The 17,771-nt window shown below is 36.4% G+C and overlaps 1 protein-coding gene across 3 annotated transcripts in view; it reads left to right on the top strand.

Moving 5' to 3' along the window:
• ATRNL1 (attractin like 1) overlaps window positions 1-17,771 on the top strand; it is a 520,884-nt gene that overhangs the window by 105,779 nt on the left and 397,334 nt on the right. For all 3 annotated transcript variants that reach the window (XM_054832653.1, XM_054832656.1, XM_054832655.1), the window contains 3 exons: window positions 1,864-1,982; window positions 10,673-10,805; window positions 12,123-12,304. In XM_054832653.1, coding sequence (XP_054688628.1) covers window positions 1,864-1,982; window positions 10,673-10,805; window positions 12,123-12,304 — 434 coding nt within the window. The remainder of the gene's footprint in view (window positions 1-1,863; window positions 1,983-10,672; window positions 10,806-12,122; window positions 12,305-17,771) is intronic.

Here is a 17,771-nt window from a genome sequence, read left to right as displayed (position 1 = left end):
TGTTGCTGCTTCAAGTAGATTACCTATCAAACAAGAGTATTTGTATAGAAGGTTATAGTATAATCACAGCTGGAAAGAAACTTGAGGCAAACAAGCCCTTTGCTGTAGTATGGCAAAATGGGTTTGTCATGTGAATTTCTGTGTGGCATTGTGATAGCTATATTGTTTGAAACAGCAATTTAGTGTTATGAATAACTGTTGCACCCTATTCCTAAGTATTTTGGCTTGTCACAGAAAAATTGCTTGTGAAAGTCTTGTTCTTATACTTCACATGAACAGAGTATGCTTCCGTGCTACACACACTGCTATTTTGTCTGTGCATCTTTCAGCACAGCATAAAATTGCCAGTCAAACTTGGGCTGTGTGCTACATATACAAGCTACCATACAATTAAACTGCCAGTCTACTTTTAATGTTTGTTAAAAAGTATTAGCTCTGCTATTAATCAATGCTTCAAGACAGTTTATTTTTCTGTTAGCTTTTATTTGTTTCTGAACTGGATATGAAGTTGCAAACTCAGAAAAATGGTGCATTACATAACCAAAAGGTTATCCAGGCGTAAAGCTTTCTGAAGAACTGCTTTTGTGCAGTTTCATGACACTTAGAGATCTTGAGTCTAGACTAAAGTTTCATCTCTTTGTAAAATGAAAAATTCTGAGACGCTAATTTCAAAAGTAATAGAGATGAAAGTGGGTCTTGTAAGAAGCTGATCGTATCGACAGGTGTTTAAAACAAACAAACAAAACAAGGCACAGACTGTCTGAAGGAAAATAAAAAAGTTAGAGCATTTTCTACAGTACAGCTGCTGCTGTGGGAGTAAACTACGACTAAACTCGCAGGAGGTGAGTTGTATAGAATTCCAGTTCCGAAGAAGCTGTGTGGTCAGCACTGCTTCACTGCTGTCAAATCCTTCCAGTTCCAGGTGGTAATATTCTGCCAAAAGCCAGTTTTTCATATATTCTTTTATACCGCTTGGCTCAATTGTTATCTGGTTGACGGTATCATCTGAGAAACTGCTGATGGTCAATATTAAAGGATAAGCAGAAATTTTAGTGGGTTTTCAAAAGATGAATTCTTGGATAGCAAGGCTTCCCTGGCAAGAGAATGTCTTAAACTTGCACAATCCCAAGACTGGAGAAGCCAAAACCACACAGGAGTTAAACACGGTAATCGGTGTAGGAGATGATAGGAATTGTCCTATTTTGTGTCATGGTGATTTTTCAGACTTTTGCCTCCTTTAAGCAAAAGTAATCATTTGTGTCCCAAACTGTTTTAAATAACAAAAATTTTAGTCCAAGTCCTGAAGGCTCGTATTAAGAATCTAACATGAACTCTTCCTTAAATATTTTTTGTAGAGAAAGGGCAGAACTATAACTTACCAGTTATTATGAATTAATTTATAAAGAATTACAATGTCCGTGGTAATATCTATCTTAGATTTTTTTTTTTATTTACTACTTTTACCATTATATTCTTGCATAGCAATCTCATGTTTTTATCAGAAACCTCCATGTGAAGAAAATCTTTCTTCTATGTTAAAGGAGTGAAGAATGAATAGTTTTTCTTAAACTTTCTGATGCTCTTAGTTTAAGCACTGTACTAAGAGAATTTATATGCTGCAAATCAGTGAATATTCCTTTAATTGATGTGAGACTTACAAACCTTCAAATATAGTTGTTACTAAAGGAAATTTTAAAGGAGTAAATCTTATTAACTGAATAGAATTAATTTCCTACAGTAACTTTATGAATGGCTAGAGTTCAAATGAAGGATGTAAGAGAAAATACTCTATGCAAGTGTTTTAAAATGTGGTATTATTCTCCTTTGTGTGATGTTTCTTTTTGACTTTCATGTGCATTACAGCTGCTGCAGATGACAGATGTTACCGATACGCGGACTGTGCGAGCTGTACTGCCAATACAAACGGGTGCCAGTGGTGCGATGACAAGAAGTGCATTTCAGCAAATAGTAACTGTAGCATGGTGAGTCTTTGCAAATCTACGATCATGTTATTAATATCATTTCTTTTCTAGCTAAACCAGAGGCCTGTTGCAGCAAATGAAAGGAGTATACTAGACGGATAGTAGCTTGTTTTGAATACAAACATAAACGGTTTTGCCTGTTTTTTTGTGTTAAAAATGTTGCAGAGTGCAGAGTTGGACTGCAGAAAAGATATGTATTCCAGGGGGAAAAAATAATGAATTTTTTAGGATTGTATTGTATATCTTTTGAGACAAATACTATTATCTCCTAATTAATGATGTTTGGAATGTCCCGGAGATATTATCAACTTGGATTTTGTGCATATGCGGTGTACAGTACGCAGGCAGAAACCATGGAATCCCATGAAGGGTGGCTGTCTTTCTGTCTTTCAAACAGAACCAGGTCAGTCTCATTAGTCTTGGTATTCTGATCATTGATCATCATAGAAATGTTTTTCTTTAAGTCATGGAGTTACTTGTCATCTCATTAAAGGAATATGAGCCTCTGTCACCATGACATTAACTGGCTTGTGATGACTTGATTAAGATTGTTCTGATCTCTGTATAGACAAGCAATACGAAAATATAGATTCATACAGGTTTATATTTTTCTATTTTTAATATTGCCTAGTGTCATGTTTTATATTTTACATTGTTGTCCACCAGCTGCTGTATCTCTTGCTTGTTCATTTGATTTTTGACAAGCATATAATAGTATTTTAGCTTTATAGATTTTACCTCCTTATATTTTTTTAGCTAGCTCCAGACACCTGGCTGTACATGAGTTCAAAATCCTTTCTTTACACACTTCCATTAGTAAAAGTAGCTTGCTCTCTGGTTTGAACCTGATGCAAATCAATCTTGTTCTCCAGACAGACAAATTAATGTGGGAGTTGGATTGAGTCTGACTCAAATCTTGCCCATTCAGAGTGAGTACAGCCAGCTCTAATCACTGGCATCCGTAGCTAGTCACTACTAATAAAAGCAATAGAGACACGAATTCATCAACTGCAGCCATGTTATAAGTCTGTCAGAGTGATTTCACATTCCAGGCACTAATGGTTAGTTTCCTTTGTGATCTTCAAGGGCTCTTCCTTTCCTAACACATTATACTGTATTAGATGCCAATTTTCTAACCGTGGTTTTCAACTCTTAAGCAAGGAACATTTGCTAAGGAGCAGACTGTCTTCATCCCTAATAAATGTGGAGCACTGGGTATTTTAGCACAAGCTTCTCAGTTCAGTATCCTTTGACAACCTTTCATGGCTGTGATTGTCAGCCTAATTTACCAACTGATACATCAGTCTTCTCTATATCATTTCCTGTCTTTTATTCAGGATTTGAAGTGGATAGCAAGGGCTGTTACTGGAGTTGCTAAAGAATGGGATAGTGAAAATTCATCGAAATAATTTCTGAAAAGAGTTGCTATCAGAAGTTGAAGGTGGCTATTGCAAAATTAGTGAGACGATGGAGGCCGAATTTTGCAGCTATCAGCATAAACTCACCAAAATAGCATCAGCAGAATGGCACCATGTGGAGAAATGGAATGGATCAGGCTGATTATCCATTTCCATAGACACTGCTTCTGGACTAGGCCCACAAAGTGAAAATATTGGGACAGTACTGCGATAGTAATATGGGATAACAAGCTGTAGTCTCAGAAAGATCACAAGGAGAAAGCCCCATTTTTGCAGCTGTACAAAGACCTTGATATATTACTTAAATCATAGAACATCCAGATAAGAATGACAATAATGTTTTAGAATCTGTTGCTTTGGCTTCACGGAAAGTGGCCAGTGTACTAAAGATATGTTGGCAATCAGTTTCGCATTGGTCTTGTGGACATGGATATTTGCAAAGCAGTGACTGTTCCACTGATTGGAAGGGCTGTAAAATATGGAAATTTCCCTGAAATAACTCTGGACGGATGGGCTTGATAAGTAGTACTAATGCATTGATGATTCACATATACCTGCCTATGCCTACCATCAGATGTGGGTCAGCACATTAACAGGACACTATATTTTACTGCTACGCAGACTCATGGATCATCGAGGTGTATATCGCTGCACTCGTATCTGATGTAATTGCAAGCAGAGGCTTGCAATGCCAGGTTGTTCTGGAGGTCTGGCTCATTTCAGCACTAGTAAGCTGGTTTGTTTTTCTCCCGTAAAAACTCATGTAAGTGGGATACTTCTGCATACCATGGTTTTAGTTGACCCCATCATATCTGAATGCAAATATTGAGGGGTGAATGCTTATCCCATCTTGCCCAACTGGGAAACAGTTTACTTAAGATGTGGAGTAGATCAAGATGGTACTAAAATTTGGCTTGTGAGTAGATTGAACAGCGTGCTAGCAGTAGTATGTTGTTTGTTTCCTACTTTTAAATATATCTATTAGACATTTTGAAGGTTGCCTTGAGAAATTACACCATTGAAATTCCCCAGACTGCTTATAGCAGTTTTACATAATACACTGAAGTTATTCCATAATAAAATGTAGTGCTTATAAAAAAAAGTTATTTAATTTTTATCCTTGTTGAGATTGATGGATGCTAAAAAATGGTACTCTACTTTTTTTCAAAAATGTGCAAATACAGATACTGCTTTGCCTTAGGGGCAAAAGCAACTATAGTACTGTCATTGATACTGTCCTATGCCATATACAGATTTCATGAAATATGACATACTAGTATCTGTATAACTTCCTCTTTCAAGCTCTTCCATGGAGCCTCTAGTATCTAGTCCAGGGCTGTCTTCAGCTTTCAAACATGGAATATTGTATAAGACTTTGTCACAAAGAAGGAAATGGCATCATTGATGTACCTATTCTTTTTCTCCCATTCATTGGGTGTCTGCATCAAAGATGGAAATTTAAATAGGAATATTTTGATTGACTTGTAAAATATTGCATATGTGTCCCTCTAAGCACTACACATCACTCTCTTCTAAAATTGGGAGAAACAGCTTTCTATCGTGCTTAGGTCTACCTTTTTTCCTTAGCTTCTCTGTCTCACGTTTTCCTCACTTTTGCTTTTTCAGAAGAAGTTCTGCATCCTTCTTGTGGTATATTTCTGACTTTTGTAGGAGTAGATTGTATTGACTTTTACTAGCAGTTCACTGCCCTTAAGTCTATTATATTGATCTTGCACTGACAGTTTCATTTGTACTCTATAATATCCTAAGCATCTGTATTGGGTCTGGCTGAGCTGGAGTTAATTTTCCTATTTTCCCCATAGCAGCCCTCATAGTGCTGTGCTGTGCATGGGTACCGAGCAAGGTGTTGGTAACATACCGGCGTTTTGGCTATTACCGAGCAGTGCTGGTGCAGCACCAAGACTCTCTCCCCAACATTTTCCCCCCTGTCCCCAGCAGTAGGCTGGGGTGGGCAAGATCTTGGGAGGGATATTCCATACTGTATCACATCTATTCAGCAATAAGAAGCTGAGAGAAAGGAGGAGGAAGGGGGGAGTTCGTTATTTACAATGTTTGTCTTCCGGAATAACTGCCACGCGTACTGAAGCTCAGCTCCCCGGGAAGTGGCCAGACATCACCTGCTGATAGGAAGTAGGGAATAAATTTTTTGCTTTATTAAACTGCCTTTATCTTGACCCACAAGGTTTTGGTGGGTTTGTTGTGGAGTGTGTGTGTGGGGGTTTTGGTGGTTTTTTTTTGTTGTTGTTGCTGTTGTTTAGGTGGGGTTTTTTTGTGGTGGTTTGTTTTTTTTTTTTTTCCAGTCTTACTTTTCTCTCCTCCCTGTCCTGCTGAAGAAGGGAGTGATAGAGCAGCTTGGTGACCATCTGGTTTCCAGCCAAGGTCAACCGCCACAGCATCTTACTGGTCCTCACTGATTCTGATGCATTTTGCCTGTTTCTTGATAGAAGAAAACCACCAGATCTGCTCAATAAGTTTATGAAACCGTATTCATTTTGTACATCTGCACATAAAAAGCTTTATCCCTCATCCTGTGAGAATGATAACCCCTTGCTGATTGTGCTGTTCATAAAATTGACTATTGATATTTTGTAATGGGAATATTCTAGGTAAAAGCTGTTAATCTTACAATTTTACCTTCCCGTTCTTACAAAAAAAAAAAAAGGGGGGGGGGGGGGGGCTTTGGGGAAGAGATTTTTTTTTTTTTTTAATTGCAGTAGCATGGAAGAGTAAGCAAAGAATTGGGCTGCTCCTCAGCGAGGAGCCATGCTATGAAAGCAAAATCTTTTTGTACCTTGTGGCAAATAAAATGGTAAATGACTGAAGAGGCACCACCTGTTGCAACAAATGGTGAAGCTTCCTTTACTTACGAAGACTGGAGAGCACCTGAATTTTAGATTAAAAAAAAATTACTTTATCAGCTGGTTTCACTCTTCAGAAATGGAGCAAAATATTGATTGATAAAATGTCAGAGAGCCTTAATATATTAAGAGAGTAATCATTGTTAAGGATAGCAATATAGCAAGTCCACATTATGGATGTAAAGCAGGTACATTCAAAAACTATGATTGCATTGAAGCCCTGAAAGTACTGGAATGCCTCCTGCTTGCCAGTTGTCTTTAACCAACGTACTTGAGAAAGAGGAGGGTGAGCTGGGTTTGGACAAGTACCATGCCACTTCTATTCGTGATACTCTCAAGTGCTGATAGACTTATAAGCTGAAAAATGTAAAAATATTTATGTGCACATCTTGATTGTTACTGGTCAATATATTGGCTTCTTTTTGATGTTTGTAATGTGAAAGAATTTTGAAGGTTTTCCCTTCTCTGTCTTTTTTACCTTTCTTTTTTTTTCTTCCTCAACCCACTTCTTTGTCTCCTCCCTCACCCTGTTTTCTGGGAAACAATGGAAAATGCTTGCACTAGTTATCAAAATAAATTGGTTTTGATTCTTTATATCCTCAAAATCACTCTTCCCATTTCCTGGCTCCACAGCAAACTCCACTTCAGATACAAACGGCAATCCTGGAAGGCAAGCTTCAGGAATTAACACGAAATGGCTTCCTTCTCCCCTTCTGTTGTTGTACTCCTCTACAGTAAAAATTGAAGTAATCACTGCAGATAGGGTAGCTGTAATAATATGCTCCACTGGTTGTCTACAGCATTGGCCTATAATCCTTCAGTTTATAGAAATGTTAACTGCCCACACTAAAAGCTTGCACATAAAGTTATTCGCATGTTACTTAAGGAAAGTATTTTGAAGGCTTGAAATGCAGCAGTAAAATAATGCTAAAGTTACTTGAAAAATGTTGAGAGAAAATGTTTTCAAAACTATGCAAGTGCTTGGGAAAAAATTGAAAAAAACCCCCACTTTCCTTATAAAGTTTCAGTTCTTATTCTGAATCTTCACATTTAGCTTGATAAAATACCTACTCTTTTACTATAACAAGCAGCAGACATAAGGGAGAGCAGAATAAATATGATAACACTTAATCCATTAGAATCAAGAACACCAGGCAATACCATGTGAACGTAATGCTTTTTTGGTCAGAGTATGGTCTCTGTCGCTTTTCAAGTGGAGTGCATGTGATTTTCCTGTTTGGAGAGGCTGTGATGGGAAGAGGCACAGTTGAAGTATTCCTGCATCCAGTCTGTATGGCATTTTTGAAAGACCCATTGCTTTCAAAAGCTACAAGGGGAATGTGTTCCTTCTGTAACTGTGACCTACCGCACTCTTGCCTCCAGTAGCAGGCTCTGAATTTCTTGTGTGCCAGTCTCCACATGCGCAGTGCAATAAAACCCCAGTTGATATAAGTAACATAAATACAGCCCAAACTGGTATGTGATTTAAAAGCATTTTACATCTGAGTGTGGCAACAGAAACTAAACGTTGTAGAACCCATGAAGGGTATGATAAAGAGTATCTTGCTGAGGGATATAGGATACTAGATAACGCTTCAGAGAGAGCTATAGTCCTACATTGTTAAATATGTTCACACAGTGCCTTAAAGACAAGAATCATTGTCTTTTTCTAATGCTCGCACTGCTTCCAGAAAGTTAACGTTCTCTTTCATGATGGGAGTCCTTGGACGCTACACATTCTGCCTACATTGGAGGAATTCAAAGAATAGTCAAGGGGAAATGTATAAGGTAGTAGAAGGAATTACAAATAGAATCAAAGTTATCTTGGAAGAAAAAAGGAAAATTTAAGACTAAGGAGTACCCAATAGTAAGATTTGGGAGTAGCTTCAGAGAAATAGTAGCAAATCTATTAGATTTATAATTTACGGTTAGACTAGGCAAACTAGACAAGATTATACTGTTAACCTGAAAAATCCAGGAGGAGGAGGAGAGGTACATTATTTAATAACAATTTCCAAAATTCTAAGATAAACTACTGTAATATTTTCATTCTACAGTGGATATGCAGAAAATCATCACAGTTCATAAGTCTGTCCATATAGAAACATATCAAGATCAGTACCGAAAAAATCTAAGTAAATCGGACGTAAGTGGGAAACTTTATATATAATGTGATTTATTCATACTTTAGTGTGTAAACATTATAAATATCCTACAGCAATATAGAACTTCAGTAACAGATGGGCTGTCATATTTCTGAATTTCATTGGGTTTGGTAGCTTAAGTTATAACCTTAATATTGTGTTAATATGAATTACCTATTGGATTCACATCTACATCGAACTAATGAGATTTTCAGGCAAGCAATGTTTAAATTGGATTTAAGGGAAATAAGTGCTGGGAATAAGGGAATACAACAGAGAACATTATTACAGAATAGTCACTAGTACTTTGAATTTTATTTTAAACATTAAATAACCAGCACACAACAAGCTTCATGATTAGAAAGTAATAGAACAAATATCTTGGTGTAGTCGGAAAACTGTAATCTGTATGTAATATCACTAAAGAGTATACAATTTTCAAAAACAATCTCAGTGCTTAAGGATTTTGACTATGTCATCATGACGTGTTAAAAGTGAGGACTGAGGTATTGTAAATGAGCAGTTGGTAGTTACTCGTGCTCTAAAATTCACTTTAAAGCATCTCTCAGGCAGTTTTGTGAATACGCATCATGACTGAGTGAAACTGAATGTGGGTTTGTACCAAAGGCTTTTTGTGTTTTACTCTTCGTATGCATTTATTGGCCTAGAGAGACGTTCTATTACTTTGTGGCATTACCTTTGGATCTCTTTCATACTGTGGTGTAGATGCTTTCTCCTAGAATGGCTTCCCTGGTTCTTTTTGATTCATAGTAGCTTTTTTCAGAAAAATAGTGAGTACCTTTTATAATAAGTTCATTGATGGGCATCTGATCCAATAAAGACAACAAACAAGTCCCTAAACAGCAGTGTTCTTCAGCAGGAATGTAGCTGTTCCTGTGTGAAATTGAAAATTCATTTCAACAATTGCATTATTTCAGGACTTTTAAATAATAATAAAAGGAGGCTGGTTTTTTTCCCTCCTGACTGCAGTAGGTTGATGCTCTATCATCATGATCATTCCAGTACCAACAACTGTGTAACTTATTGTCATATCACCCTTTTAGATGTACGTTATCGTAATCCAGGAGACTGTTAGAAAGGAAAGCAACCCAATTTGTCATGTAAACCATACATTGTACAAAAAGTACAATCCATTTTTGCTATGATGCGTGAATGAATCTTTTATTGTTAGAGACAAGGGTTGTTAGGGTTGGACAAGATGACCTCCAGAGATCTCTTCCAACCTCAACCACTCTGTGGTTCTGCGAGTATAAAGCTGTCTTGCGTTAGGACTTATTTTTAATTATTACCTTAAAATTAAGTTAGTAGAGACAGCCTTATGGATAAGCTATTGAATTGGCTGAGGATTTTGGGCAGTTTATTAAATAAGATAGCAATGTTATGTCTTAAGTAAAAGTACTATGCAGGGGAAAAAAAAAAGATTTGTATTTGAAATGCTTAGCTTGGAAAGGAAGACCTCAGTTTTCAGGAAAAAACCCAAACACCCCACCAAACCCAACAAAAAAAAAAACAAGTAAAAATTCCTTCAGTGTTTACTGCTTTTCTTGTATACTAAGGTACCAAAGGAATAATGTTATTGCTGGTTTTATGTCACTGTTTGACAAAGTGGTTTCCTGTAGGTCCTGTAAATTTTATACTAGCTATGTTGCATACAAGTTTGTGGTTAAATCTGTAAAATAACCTGACTGAAATTTTTGATGAATCCTTCTTGTGTTTTTGTGACTACTGGTCTGTAGCCCCTATTTTTGTTTAATACAGACAAAGCAAAGTAGAGCATATTCTTTCACCTTCAGCCAACGATATGTAATTATCTTACACCTGTATTTTGCACCATTTTTTATATCCTGTTTGATTATTTTGCTTGCTTTAACTTGCAGAAGATGAAATAATTTAGTGAGAGCATGTCCCTGAGCTATCTAAGAAAGATTTAGTTTAGTTATTTAAGGTCTTCCTGTGCTCTGTAGAGGGAAGTGGTATCTTCAAAGTACTGTTTGACCCACTCAAAGTTAGTTGTGTAGGACAGGTGGGATGATTTGTGCTCTAGATGTGCATTTCGTACTCTCTGCGCCTGATACGGGAATTGAGACAGCTTAAATTCAGCCTAGCTTTTTTTAGGTGGTTGTAATTTTTCTGGGAGGGATCCACCTGCTGTGTATTTCAGTTTTGACTTCTGGTTCATTGATGGTTTGACATATGTTTGAGATGCTGTTTTGTCTGTTTTGTTATAGTCGGTTAAAAACTACACCAAATGTCATGTGAGGAATGAACAGATCTGCAATAAACTGACCAGCTGCAAAAGCTGCTCGCTACACCTGAACTGCCAGTGGGACCAGCGACAGCAGGAGTGCCAGGCCCTACCTGGTAGGTCATGCTGCTTTTTGTAGTTGTTTTCAAACCCAGTGGATCTCCTCCATTATTGCTAAAGAATACTCGTTCAATGAATAGACCTGGATTTGTTTTACTCATGCTGACTCTCCCTGCCTGACCGTGCCTGTACAGGTGAACACAGATGTAATTGCATCACTGATTGGTATATCAATGCTACGTTTAATCTCGTTACGAGAGGTAATAATATTAGCGAAGGCATAATGGCATGTACCTCTGCACAAGCTAGTGACAAGTTCTAGCCTGTGAGGATCACTGAGTGCAGAGCTGAATTGCCATACAGAGTCCTTTATTGTTACGTATTCACTGACACTGTTACTTTTACTAGCTGGGATTTTATCGTATAAATTATACTTCAGTTCTCCCGCGCAGATAGGGCCTAAGGTCTAGGTTCTTGATTGTTGAATGTTGGTAATACTATGAAAGCAGTGAATATTAAAATGCTAATATAAAATAGTATCAGAAGGTGACCGTTAACATTCTGAAATAATATTTATTCTGTTATTCATATTCATAACTACGTATAGGCAGTTAGATAGCAGAACCTTTTCCATTTGATCTTTATGTCCAGATGAAGGTAATGAACACAGGGTGGTTTTTTTTTTTTGCAGAATTTATTCATTAAATAACTTTAATGAGTTTATTCTGTGGAGTTTGAAACTGCATTTGTGTAATCTTTGTAAAGATTAACTATAATTGTTGTTCTGAATTACTTAACTTTTAATAGTTATCTGAATCTGAGTAATGCTGAAATATGTTGAAGAGGAAATATTATCTGAATTTCCTATCATTCTGATTGCATTCATATTTAGGCAAAATCAAATGCAAAGATAGGATGATAAAGCAAAGATAGGATAAATTTGTGATCTCTTAATTCTAGGACAATTGCTTTCAGATTTTGAAATATACATAATATTTAGGTAAAGTGATTGGTAAAGTGCTATTAATTATGTACATAATGTAATCTTTAACGTTTAGTTGTAAATAATTTAGTCTTTAATATTTAGTTGTGCACAAATCTGAACACAGAGAAGAAACAGTGTCATAACAATATTGTTATACTGAAACTTAGCATATGCCTTCAATATTTTATAATTTGTTAAAAGTTTCTTTTATAAAAATACACTATTCAATATGGTACTACTTGGTGTGTTAGAATTTACGTGACGTGAAAAGGGAAATTGAGTGTGGGATATATTTTATATTATGATGTCAGGAAGATGAAATTCAGACTCCCTTAGGTTTTTTAAACATTTTTTCAAATCAGCTTTAATTGTATGCTTTTTACACTAGCTCATCTGTGTGGGGAAGGATGGAGTCATATTGGAGATGCCTGCCTCCGCATAAATTCTAGTCGTGAAAGCTATGACAATGCCAAACTGTATTGCTACAATTTAAGTGGGAATCTTGCTTCGTTAACAACCTCAAAAGAAGTGGAATTTGTTCTGGATGAAATACAGAAGTATACACTTCAGGTAACTTGAATAACTATAATTGATGCTCATGTGAATTAAATTTGCTTTTGAGAAATCTATTCTAGGGATTTGTCCAAAGAGAGGAAAGTTTATGCCTTCAAAGAAATGTAGCGTAGTGCTAAAGACCGGTGTAAGTGGTGTGTAGGATATTAAGGAGATCTCATGTTTAATGATAATGACGCATTAGTTCCTAAGTGTTTCTCCTTAACGGATTTAGCTGTTGCAGGTTACTGTTACTTTCAAGACTTGAGAGAATGGCTGGAACGCTGATCTGGGAAATCCCAGCCCTTTCCAATACACTGTGACAGCAGGAATCAAACCAAGAAAAAATAATTTTCACTATAACAGAGAAAAAAAATCCAGACTTTCACACCAGTGTCCATAAAACTGCTCTCAGGATTGGTTTTGGGTGGTGCATAGCTTGGCTAATTCAACAGGAAACTATAATGACTACTGACATGACATGACTTTTCTTTCTGCTCTAAATTGCTCATTTTAAAAGGGAACTGACCGTGCTCACACTACACACAGTTTTAGGTGGTGAAAAACCCCCACAGAAATGGAGAATTTTCTTTGAACGTTCATATTGTAGGTATTTAGGGATTTCTTCAAGTCCTACACAAAAGCATTACTTTTAATTGCCCTACAGTTATTCTTACTATATGTTAAATGCATTTTCTTCCTTCTGGTAGTAGCCAGAAGAGACATGTGTGGACCTTACTATTAACAGTATAATGGTGGATCTAAAAAAGAAAATTTCGTTAAATCTGCTGCCTGAAAAGACCACTGTCGTTAATGTTGAAGATCAAAAATCTCTAGAAGTTAGTGGCAAGAACTGTCTTCAGGAAATTGCAACTTATCATCATTGAAATAGATGGTGATACCACGTTTAGACAAAGTATTAAAAAATACAGCACGTATGGCAAAGGTTCCTCCAATAACCTAAGATGATGTTTCCTGTTTTTAAATCTGGTTATAATATTGCAATAGTAATGGCAGTTTATGGCTGAGAGCAACCTATCCATACCAGACTGTAGATCTGTCTGCTGCCTTTGAAGTGATTCAAATGAAGTGTTTGTTGTGACTGCAATGTCTAGTGAGCAGGTGGGAGTGGAACTGGTTTGAATAAAACTTTTTAAAGACTTTGGGAGTCCCAGATAATTCTAATTTGAATGTTCTCCCAGCTCCAGTACGGGCTTCTCTATTTAACGTTACTTACTATTTTGTGGAATGTATATCTACAGGCGCATATATATATACACACACAAACATGTATTTATACATATGTGTATGTATCCACATATGTACAGATGTACACATGCCTACATATTTCTCTGCATGTCTGTGTCTATGCATATTTATGTATAAAATGGACCTGTTTAATTTCTATTACAAATAGATATGTGCTAGCTGGAGATCCACGGATAAAGAAAATACTTTGTTGGAGAGAGGATGTGTGCAAAATTGCTTACTTTGAATTGCAACTTCTGTACTCTATAGCTCTTGTCCCTTATGTAGCAATCTGTGGTGCATCGTAGGGGATTTTTCCTCCATTTCTCATACTAAATGCTTAAATCAATGGGAGATGGAATATATCTGCTTTCCCTGTCTGGGCCTTAGCCGCCTCAGAATTGTCTTGTTCTAATGCTCTTTGTTGAGGGACACTGAGGGCAATGTCCTAAACTGGTAGTTTACAGGCAGTGTAGAATACAGAAGCTTTTTTATTAAGTGCCTAGCTGCATTGGGGAGTTTAGTGTCAGCGCTCAATTACATCAGCTGTTCAGGGAATTGTTTTGGTAATTCAAGGTTCTGGTTTATTTTGACTTTCAGATATTCAAATTGCATCTCTTCACACTGTAGTTTCCTGGAAATGCAGTCAGTAGCAGAATATGAACTGAAGCTCAGACAGTACAAAAGAGAGCAATCATGGAGACAGCCATGATATCAATGAAAAAATCTGAGCCTCTGGTAGCCTCACGCCATGCCAAGGGTGCATGTTTCCATGCCCCTTCATTTGATGCAGGCTGCAAGCAGTTGAGGGTGGGGATGTGCTAAAGATGTATACTTCTCTTCTCTGGAAAACCCTGGCTCCCTATATAACTGGTATGTGGGATCAAAGGGTCACAGAGAAGCTGTACTAGTGTGTGAGGCATGTGGAAAATCCCTGCGTGGCAGTGCTGGAATGGGCCAGGAGCTGTTCAGCTATTTCCGTGAGAATGGTGAGGAAGGGAGAGGGCGGAAAACTCTTACGTGCCTCTGGCAAATACAGGAAGCTGCCATTAGAATAGTCTTTAGAAACACGATCAGTATTAATTTCTCAATGGTGGGAAAAGAGAAGGGAAGTTGAAGATTAATTACCTGTCCATGGGTGGTCAGGTTCAGTTTTTAGCAGTTAAATAATCAAATGTTTATTGCTGTGTTTAAAGTGTTGGAAAGCCTACCCACATCGTGATACGGGTGTGTGAAATATATGTATGCTCAAAGGACGTCAAACCTCATCAAACCTGAGTGTACACCCAGACAGGATGTCTTAGCAGAGTAAGAGTCCATTACAAGAAAATCAGTTCATCTTAGCAAAGGGCATTTTTAAAAGTGTGTATTTTGGTTTGTAGAACATGCAGCATTTCTTTGTCTATATAAACCCCCTAATTTTTAAGTAGCTTGGGATTTCACAATTACAGGAAAAAGATAATTATGAATAATAATTAAAGCTTATATTAAGCTAGCACGTGATTTGCAAAGTTGTTATGTTGCAGATGAATTGAGATGCCTGCAAAGCGAATGACAGTTAAAGTTTGCCTTTGTGTTATACTAAATCTGACTGTAAGAGTTTAGGGACATAAATATTCTATATTATCCTTTTTAGTGTTCCAGTATGCAAACAGGTTATGTACTTAAGTGTTTTGTTTTTCCCAATAAATGTAGGACCTGGACATAGCAATTTTTTTTTTTTTTTTACTAGGAACACATGTATTTTATATTATTTGCTGATAAAGGAGAGAGAGAAGTAATTCTTTGTCAAAAGATCTCCCCTGATATTGTACTTACTGCAGCCTTGAAACACATTCTGTCTGTCCACTCTTTGATATGAGATAATGTTGAAAATGTAATTGAAATCAAATAACAAAATCACAAATGGCAATGATTTCTCTAGTTATTTCTTTTGCCGTCTTTCCCCCCCCCCCCCAACCCTTATTAAAATACTGCACAGGAGGCCTTCAAATCTAATAGTGTGTGATAGGGTATTGATATGACTGATATTGCCTGACTGGCTTGAAGTGTAGATGAGAAATAGCTTTTAAAAGTGTTTGGAAGCAAGATTTTTCTTATATTTGAGAGCTTAGAATTTCTACAAGGTGACACCCTGCTGGGCATATCTTTATTTAAATGATGTATGCCCTGAGCCAAAGTGGTGATGTAAATTTGAGATACTTCACACACAGTTTATGCAATTATAGACAAATGTATGCACTTTAAAAGCATATTTTGACTTACACGATCATTTAGTTATCGGAATCTCCAATGAAATGCTACCATGACTTATCCTGGTGTTTTCAGTGGCATTTAGAAAATAAAAAAATGGTGGTCTTTGGTTTTTTTTTTTCTTCATTCGTATCTGTCTGTCCGGTTAGATTTATTCTGTGTGAGACAGCCTAAATGTCTTATCGGGTGTGACAGGCTCTCTGAAACTTCTTGATTTTCTTTTGTCTGCCTTTTCTTCTCAAACTGCAATCATAATGATTTAAGGAGTGAGATTTCATTTTAGATGGCTTGGTTTTGTTACAGGTGGTGGTGTGGAGTTCACAAATATAGTTAGAGCAACTGTAAGGTGAACACTGTCCCTTTAATCTGTATTATCTATGGTGGAGTTTTTTATGGTGGAGTGTTGTTGGTATCAGAGGCTTTAAAATCTTTTGCTTATGTGAAACAAAAGCTTGCAGGATTAGTGAGTGTGCCAGAGCAAAATTTGGAAATAAGAATATAGATCTGTTTTTATCACTGCTTTATTTGATATTCTTATACTGAGAAAAGAAAAACAATGTTGGTAACTTGTGTATTTTGCAAACTGTTAAAATAGTGTCAGTAAATACTGCAGCTTGGAAGGACTTAAGAATTCTTTATTGTTCATTGAAACAATGTGGGACTTTGTTTCTAATACACAAAGTCCTTGTTCTGGGACAAATTTAGGACTATTTCTTCATTGTGTTTAGAATAATATAAAACATTGATGCTTTGAAAAGATTCAGAGGAAGGAAGCTGCCATTGTCTCCGCACCCTGTCCAGACATCATTGGGATCAATAATTTCTCTTAATTCCAATACTAAATTGGAAATCAATACATTGCCTCATTTTAAAGGAGAAGGAGAAGGTTCATTTGGGACAAAAGAAAGGCCTTTGTAGTAGGAAGTCAAAACACTGTGGAATTTGCTGATGTATTCGAAAACTATCACCAATAATTTAAAGTCTAATTTGTATTTTTCATTGAAAATAAATGAAATTCTTTAAGGGAATGCCAAAGTAAACACAATGGATAGACTGCAGATTCCTGTACTAAAGCAAAATGCCACTTGATGTTTTTTTCTTATATGCTGTTTTATTGAGCTAGTAAGCAAAATATTATGAAAGGGAAGATTTGAGTTTTTCTGCAAAGTAGATTAAACAGCAAGATAAGGTTAATTAATTGTTCCTGCTAATATTCAAATGCTGTATACTCATTTAAAAGTGCAATTAGTTCTCTTGGGAGTTTGCTCACAACTCTGGGATTTAACTAAAAATAATAATGTTCTTGTTAGCATGCAATAAATTGAGAAGATTTAGTTTTGATGTAGTAAGCACAAACAAAGATGAGAACAGTTTCAAACAAAGCCTTTCATTATATAAACTGTTTGCAACTTTTCCTTTAACTCACTGTTCTCAGGGCTAAGCATCCTTTATAAATGACACTTGAGTGTAGGTTGCAGTTAATTAGTGAGCTTTGCATGGCCACGTTATTCCTTGGTAGCTCAAAGTATTCTCAGAGGGCTGTATGTTTTTATGCTTTTATCATATGTTTGCTTGTAATGAAGCTGACATCTACTTTTTTTTCTGAATTAGTCTCTTTACTACAGTTTCTAGCAGTCCCACTTTACTATTATGGTTTTGGAAGTCTAACAAATGATTTCTGCATTTTATTGCCATATTGGAGTAGTTGCATTGACTGCCTGTTTGTTCACCTCTAGTTTACCTGTCTTCCTACTTTGAGGAATTGTGGAGCTCCACTCACTTTGGATGCCTGAGAAAAGAACCTGAATTTAAAAAAAAAAAAAAAAAAATGTAATCCCCTACAAAGAAGAAAACTGAAGAGTATCTAAACCAAAGTCCCACTAGAATACTAGCTATAAGCTCTATAGATGGAAATTGGGGAAGTTGTAGTCTTTTCAGATTTTATATATTTTATTTATATATTTATATATTTTATTTTTTCTAT

The sequence above is a fragment of the Grus americana genome, chromosome 7, assembly GCF_028858705.1.
Source record: "Grus americana isolate bGruAme1 chromosome 7, bGruAme1.mat, whole genome shotgun sequence".
In the NCBI taxonomy this organism is placed as follows: domain Eukaryota; kingdom Metazoa; phylum Chordata; class Aves; order Gruiformes; family Gruidae; genus Grus; species Grus americana.
The sequence above is the reverse complement of the archived record's forward strand: the minus strand, read 5'-3'. Positions and strand labels throughout refer to the sequence as shown.